Source organism: Triplophysa dalaica, chromosome 2, assembly GCF_015846415.1.
Source record: "Triplophysa dalaica isolate WHDGS20190420 chromosome 2, ASM1584641v1, whole genome shotgun sequence".
NCBI lineage: Eukaryota > Metazoa > Chordata > Actinopteri > Cypriniformes > Nemacheilidae > Triplophysa > Triplophysa dalaica.
Genome location: NC_079543.1, coordinates 25,623,337 through 25,631,424, shown reverse-complemented (window position 1 = coordinate 25,631,424; position 8,088 = coordinate 25,623,337). Strand labels below are relative to the sequence as shown.

General features: G+C 33.7%; 1 protein-coding gene and 1 long non-coding RNA gene across 2 annotated transcripts; one reads left to right on the top strand and one right to left on the bottom strand.

Moving 5' to 3' along the window:
- Positions 1–375: 375 nt before the first annotated feature.
- LOC130407325 (interferon-induced protein 44-like) lies at positions 376–2,975 on the bottom strand. Its single transcript, XM_056730115.1, has 6 exons — positions 2,962–2,975; positions 2,477–2,681; positions 2,215–2,358; positions 1,941–2,112; positions 1,264–1,364; positions 376–543 (listed from the first exon to the last, which is right to left on the bottom strand). Exons 1-6 carry the CDS (start codon positions 2,973–2,975, stop codon positions 376–378), a joined length of 804 nt encoding a protein of 267 aa, XP_056586093.1.
- A 762-nt stretch (positions 2,976–3,737) lies between these two features.
- On the top strand, positions 3,738–6,050 carry LOC130410114 (uncharacterized). The gene is made up of 3 exons (XR_008904978.1): positions 3,738–4,993; positions 5,225–5,355; positions 5,553–6,050. It is a non-coding gene; the product is annotated as an uncharacterized LOC130410114 (long non-coding RNA).
- Positions 6,051–8,088: the final 2,038 nt, after the last annotated feature.

Below are 8,088 nucleotides of genomic sequence, written 5' to 3'. Positions count from 1 at the left end.
GAAGTCTTTACTAATGTGTAAAACAGCAAAAACTTTATTGTTTATGCAGTAAAAATATGAAGTTTTGAATTAATAGACACTATTAATCATGATTATATCAAGGGCAATAAATCTGTAACGAGTGCAATTTTTCTTGCATTTCCTTTTTTACAGTGTGTTCAATCTTATCATTACACCTGTTTTTCATTATTATTTTTTTACTTTAAGTGCGCTGCCTTGAACTTTTGACAGAATTTTTGCCTCCTATATATTTCCTATTGTGCAAACTTATTATATTTTATAATACGTACAGTTGTATAATCAAAGTATGTTGCTTGAATTAATGAGAAGTAAATGCTCATATTTGCAACCCAGAGCTAAGTGATTTTCATTCCATTAGTTACTGCTGCTAAGCAACCGGTCATCAGCAAGATGAACAATCTGATCCAAAGCTTTCAAAATCAGAACATCAACATTATCATCAGTGTCAATCTCTTCATGGTAGTTCTTCACTGGGAAGATGTTGCACATCGGCACACCCACTGTGTCACTGCACATCTGCATCTAAGGAAAAAAGTAACTCTGGTCAAAGTTGATTTAATTATGGACAGTGGCTCAACAACATTTGAAACAAATTGTTTTAACATGTAAACCCAAATGGTCATTTTAATTAAATGGATGAAGTGGTGTAAGCCCGACTTGTTGAGAGGGATATTCTCTTATTTAACTTTATTAATAGTGCAGTGTCACTAGTGTGCCCTCTTGTGGAGAGTGGTGGGCTATTATAGCCGTTTGAGATGGATCTGCACTTCGAATTTTAAGCAGAAACAGTTTACCACCGGGTACTTTGAGAATACTCATTTTAGCATGGTATGATTTCGGATGTATTTAATACTAATAATATAAACATTATAATGTCATACGGAAACTAGTTACTGGCTACTTGAATGTCTTTTCATTGCATACTTTTTACTTTTACTAAGATATTTTTTTATAATGACTCTTACTTTAGTAAAATATTTCGCAACCCACCTCTGTATAGGGTTAGTGTGTTAAAGCAAGACATTCAGACAACTTGAACAGAATCTATATGGGCTACTAATCGACACAAGGCTAAACTCCTTAAACCACAACATAAATCATTCATGTAGCTTCAACCGAAATGGATTAATTAGTGATTAAAGATGCTGAAAAAATTTGATTTTTAGTTTCAAATTGAAGTTGGATTTAATTGTTTCAATTAAGTAAATTGTTTAAATATCGATTAAATAGTATAATCTATACCTTTTCTTTGATCTTCTTGCTCTGATAGATCTTTCTTAGATCATTCTTCACCAGAGGACATGCTTCATCCACCTTGGTCATAACAATCACTTGAGGAATCGCTACAATGATGTTGCAGACAATATAAGATATTATCATCATATAATATGCCACACACCAGGACAAGATAAGTGTAAATTAAGATTTAGGAAGAATAATGACAATTTATTATTATTCTCAACCAGGAAACAGCATCTGCGGAGAAAACAGAATCACTACCCTTCATTGGAATAAGACTCAAGATTTTACTTGTCATGCACAGTTACATATAAAACTATAGTGAATATAGTGAAATGAGAATCAAAAAATCTTTATATGCTACTTTATGAAGATTATTTTTGTAATAGAACATATAAAATATAGACTAATGATGACTTATAGGTCAAAAAGATTCTTGTCATGTCTACTTGTTATTGTTCTTTTGTTTTGTAAAGACTACTACTTCAAACAAGTTGCATTTCTGATATATTTTCATGTTTCATATAAATTTACTAAAGTTTCGTTTTATGTTTACTAAAGTTGAAATTAGTACTCACAAGCTTATAAACACATTTTCACATGGTACCTTCCTTACTTCTAGTAGTACTGTCTTTAATACACTGTCGGCATGAGCTCATACATTTAAGGATCAGTGTTACCTTCATCACTGATTCTTTGGCGGATGATCCTCAACTTGTCCATAAGTTTGTCATCTGTGAACTGGACTGTATCGGCAGCTATGACGTAAACCAGACAGAAAGCCTGGTCAGAGAGACCGGGGTCACCAGTATAATGTTGATCCTTGTAAGCGATTTGTTTTGACTCTTTAAACTAAATGTATAAACAAAATAAAATATGCAAAAAATCAGGTATATGCAAATGCACACGAACAAATCTTATTTTTAAATGTTATATTGTAGTGAGGTTTATTACTCTATAGCCCTCCTTCACATGACCAAATAGAGCATTGATGATGTCGTCTGTCTGTGTCCCGGCCAACATTTCAGGTTCTAAGCCCATTATGTCCCTGAAGACAATGGGCAAGTTTTTTTTACTTCTGATTTTGATTTCTCTAAGCTACAAACCAAGAAAAAAAAGGCGTTGGATTATTTATATTGATACATTTGGCATACACCTGATCTCTTTAGTATCTTTAAGCAAAATATGATTTTCACAATAGATGACAAATACATACTGTTTTTGTGAAACTTTTAGTATTTCCAGCCGATGAATTTACTAGTGCTCCAGAGGTGATCCGTCCTTGAAATGAACTATTGATGGAGTTAATAAAGCTGGATTTTCCTGCACCAATTTGTCCAGCAACCAGGATCTTGATCTCCATGACAGCTGGATTACTCGGAGTAAATCCCTCCAGCTGCTTTTTCAGTTCTGAATTCTGACTGTGTCAAGACAAGAGACAATTCTTTGCTCTCTCTTCAATAAAAGAAGATAAACATGGCAAATCAGAGTATCGTTTTGTTTAAAACAACTAACGGAATTAGTTAAGTTTAATAGTAAAAAAGTGAGTTATGAAACTAAACAAGTTAAGTTTGAATAACTGAGGACACTACTAATTTATATTATACAGAATTATTTCTGCAAATACATTTTTAATCGCAACTGAAATAACATTAACTTGATTATTTTCAGAAATACACAAATACAGAACATGTCACGAACTGCTCAAGACTCATGGGTTGCAGGTCTAAATGCAGCCTTATTAGCAGGAAGAACAGGTATAAACAGGCAATAAGTCCAGGGCAGGCAGCAAACAGTCGTAAACCAAATGGTAAATAAGATCAAACCACTGATAGACAAGACAGATATATTGCTCAGACACTAACAAGACTTAGGAAAGACAGAGTGAATGAACCAGGCTTTTATAGACAGAGGTTACTACAAACAGGTGAGAATCATCAGTATTCAATGTGTCCATGCAATGGGTTATGGGATATGTAGTGTGCAATGATGGTCCGTGTGATGAGGGGAGTGCCCTCTAGTGGATTTGAGAAGGCAGTCCAGCTGGTGATTGTGATGGAACACATGAAGAGTTCTGTTCCAAAATGTGACAACTCTGTCTTTATTTTCTTACAAAAATCACGTTTTTGTTTGGATTTAAGCCATAATAACAAACAAATACAGCAAACCAGCATAATAAAAAACATGATAACATAATATATATATTTTTTAAATGTAGTTATCTCATTTTCGAACCAAACTCTTATATACAGTATATGTTGGTGTTTATAAGTTTACATACACCTTGCAGAATCTGGAAAATGTTTACAATTCAACCAAAAATTATGACGACTATGTAAGCGTATGTTTTGTGAAATAACTTGTTCAGGGCAGGACTAAATAAAAAACAATGCTTTTTTTTCATAATTCCTCATATTTTTGTTTTGAACATCACTGTATCATTGCACACCTGCAGAAACCTATACACTGTAACGAATTGCTGTAAAAACTACAGCGTTATTTTACAGAAGCTGACTGTATTTTAAATAATACAGAATATTGCTGTAAAGTGCAATGCATTCTGGGGTCACGTGACGGATTAACTCAATGTACAGAATATTGCTGTAAATTTCAAATCTACAATGGCGGGATGATCTTCAACAGTCGAGATTGGGGTAGTGCGCAAAATGAATGATTCACACCTGTGGTAAGTAACTTATTACGTATTTTTTTTCCATATTTGGTAACTATCATACTGGTAACTTTATATAGAGGTATCTAAATTCGCGGTTCATATTGCTAACCCCGGATTCAACCTCCATCCGCGGGGACCGAAGGAGTCTTGCGGGGTTTCAGCAGCGCCGTCGCGGTAAGATTTCAAACATTCTCCGTCGCTATAGCACCTGAGGACAGAAGTTGTTCATGTTATTTAGAGTTTTTGTTCACACAAGGAGTGAAGGCGGTATGTGACGAGCTACAGTTCATTGTTTTAGTTAGTTGACGATTGTTTTTTAAATGTTGAACAACGCGCCCGCCGTAGACTCGGTAAAAGTTACATGCTTCGACAGTTGGGATACCACACTCGCTCGTGATTATTTTGTGGTGTAATTCAAATTTGCAAATGCAGTCATCCGTTAAATCGAGCGCCCAAATTAAAATGAGTCACCATAGCTTGAGGTAAGTCGATGTTCACGGAGGATAGCCCGGTAAAGTGATTAATGTACGTAACCATCTAGATATACAGTTTATGTATCGGAGGCCAGATGAGAGCTTGAGCAAAAGACGTTAGCGACACCCTCATTGTATAGCAGGCCTGTCTCCCAAATAGGACCGTTGGAGGGTGGGAGTGAGACCCGTTACAAAATACTAGTGTGACAATTTCTTGACCGTGACATCCCTAACGTTAGTTGGATTACATTTCTGTATAAGTACGGTTTTAAGTGTAAGTTACTCTGTTTAATTTGCTTAGAGTTTGTTTGTAGAGTCACTTATACTAAAATGTAGTTAAAATGTAAAATGCTTAAAGATAATTGTATAGTCACTATTAACTATTACTATTGTCACATGTATAATTGTTTGTTTTAGGACACACTTTGCCATGCAGGCCACTGGATGCTGACTACTGAAGGTTAGGTTGTGTGTGACGGTGCTCAGCACAGCTTCATGTCTGGCCTTCCCACTCTGTTCATAGCATGTTACATATCCAGTCTTGAGTACCAGGATGGGGCAGCGTGTACTTGGAGTCCAATGAAAGGTATTAATTGAACAACTTCCTTACCTGCTTTTTATAGATATGTTAATGTTATATACCTGTTAAGACCTTTAAAACAATATTTCTCAACGAGAGATGCAATTTTTTTGGGCAAATTATTTAGAAGTCTCCCCTATTTAACACTAGCAAGCTGATGATTTAATTCATGTGTTTTAATATAATATATTTTGTACATTTAATATATAACATTTAGTTTTTCCTGACTCTTTGTAGATATTAATCCAGAGAGTGGAACAAGCAGCGTCATCTAAAATGCCAGGATACAGAAGAAACAGGTTGCAGTGAACCCACATGTCGCCGCTCTTCTAAACACAATGATGAATATTCAGTGTAATCGATGAAAAGTAAGAAGCACACACACACACACACAGACACACGCACACACACACACACACACACACACACACACACACACACACACACACAGATCTCATCATTGAATTACATCATTTTATTATTCTCTGACTGTAGATGTTGTCCTCTGTTTTTCTCTGACTATAAATTGAATATCTAACATTATTCTCTTGTTTCGTTTCCATAGTTCCAGCTACTTGTTGTGCTCTGATGGATCAAGATGTGGACCGTTTTACAGACTCACTTGGGCCTTGTTTTGCAATGTTGTTTCATGATGGTAATGTTGGTTAACGTGTTGTTTAAACATTAATGTTTAAAGAGCCATGTTGGATACTATGAAGTTCTTACTGAATAAAATTATTTCATGTACAACAACGTACACAATTTGTCTGTAATGTATTTTTGTATCAATTAAAAAAAAATAAACACTGTATATCCAGTATGCAAAACATACTGGATATACAGTGATTTATGTATTTCTTCTAAATAAAGTAAATTAAAATCAAGCAATTTGCTGTAAAAAATACAGCATTATACTGTTGCTATTCAAAATTACAGTTTTTCCTGTATTCTGCAATTACAGTAAATGGCTGTAAATTAAATTACAGTACTGTGGCTGTACAATTTACAGTAACTGGCTGGCAACCCTGCTGCCAGTAGTTTACTGTAAATTTTACAGGATTTTTTTTACAGTGTAGAATAACTTTAGTCCTACTTACTCCCATTTAAAGTTCCTCCACGGTTTATCCAATTCTAGTAAAAAAGATCATGTAAAACATCAGTTAATCTTATGTGTGCTTTGCTAAACCATCTTATAATGCAGATCATGTTAACATTGGTTTTATGTTTGAAATAATACCCCTCACCTGGTTTATGCACTCGTGCTGCAAGTTGAAGGTTAAGTTATATTAATTCAGCTCATGTAAATATTGGTTATTTGACGTGAAATAAAATCATCTTACCTCTTTTATATACTGTTGCTGTAAGTTTTTGTTGTGTGGGTAAAGAAACATTAATATAGACCATGTAAATAGTTTTATATGTCTGAAAAAACAAATCTTCTTACCTGTCTTATTCACTTCTGCAGGTTAAAAAAGAAGTGTTAATACAGCTCATGTAAACATTGGTTATATATCTTAAACAAAATGAAATAAAAAATGTCTTAAATGCAATTAAACTTCTTACCTGATTTATACGTGTATCCAGTAAAGATTGTTTCTGAAGCTTGTAGTGCAGGATGTTCCCACCCAGCACCATCCTGCATTGTCACTGGCTGCAGTTGTGGTGTGAAACTAGGTTTCACGGCTGAAGTTAAAAGTTTTATATAATAATATTGTATTGTTACTGTGTTAATCTTTTACTTTTATCATCTACCTAAGTCCCTGGATGCAGCATATCTACATACATAGATACAACCCGCCAAACTGGCTAGTGATAGTCAGTATTGGGTGTAACTATACTAAGTAATTAGTAACTGTAATTTAATTTCTTTTCCGTTGAAAAAGTGAAGTGGGGGATTACTCTTATTATTTCTGTAATTTAATTACAGTTACTTTTGATATAATTAAACTAAATACACTATTTAATATATGTTTGTGTAATGGTGGAATTGACATCAAAATGTCTAATTTTAAAATCCGTGCTTTAATGTGTAATTCTCACATTTGTAATAATTTGGTCAGTAAATAAGAGTACTTTACGTAGTTTAATATTATTTATTAAAACAAATTAAATAAGCCGTTTCATGTCCATCCTTGAATCACTTAACTTATCAAGGTTGATAGAATATAGAAAGTAATTTGTAATAAGTATCTATAATACTTTCATATTATAAAAAGTAAAAATAATACTTTTTGCAGAGAGTTATTTGTACAGTAATCTAATTACACTATTGAATATGTAATTAGAAACTAGTAATTAATTACTTTTTCAGAGTAACTTACCCAACACTGGTGATAATGGCTGTTGAAATTTACTGGCACACATAGTGAGTATTCATTTTGAGCACCGCAGTATATGGGAAATGAAATATACTTTTACCTGGTCTTTCTTCCTCAAATTTTGGTGGAAGTTGTCGTGAATGTTGTCGCACGGATTTTGATGCCAATGATCCCATTCTGTCCTAAATCATAAATAATCAGCAAAAGCTGCTTACAGACAAACCAAACTGTTTCTCAATTAGATAGAGAAATATTAAACGTGTTTTTTAGAGTTGTGTTTTAGTTCTAGCTGAGGAAATCCAAGATTTAATGTTGTTGTCACTGTGCAGAGTTTTTTTTGAACGAATGATGTTTGTTGATTGTAACCATGGTTGAGGTTTGTGTGTTAGTGTATGAGTCAGTGACACAACGAGTGAAATTGCATTCAAAAAACAATTTGAACAGTTATTTGACCAATGTTTTGCTCTGTCTAAAGCAGAAAAGTACAATTGTAGTAATAGACAAACATGTAATAATATAACAAGGTTTATTTCAACCATTTTCTACTTATGTTCAGCCAACAAAAAAATTGATCTGTTGTTCATTAAGTTAACTTGACTTGATGCCTTAAAACGTTCACATAATATTTTGAGTTGGGTGGATTTTAGTCCCTCCTTGTTGAGTTTACCCAAAAAAATGCTTGTTATGGTTGGACATTTTATTTTAAGTTAACTTTATTTTATAATTCCACCAAAAACATGATTACTAACATAATGAAACCTTTTTTTTGTATGAGACTAGCCA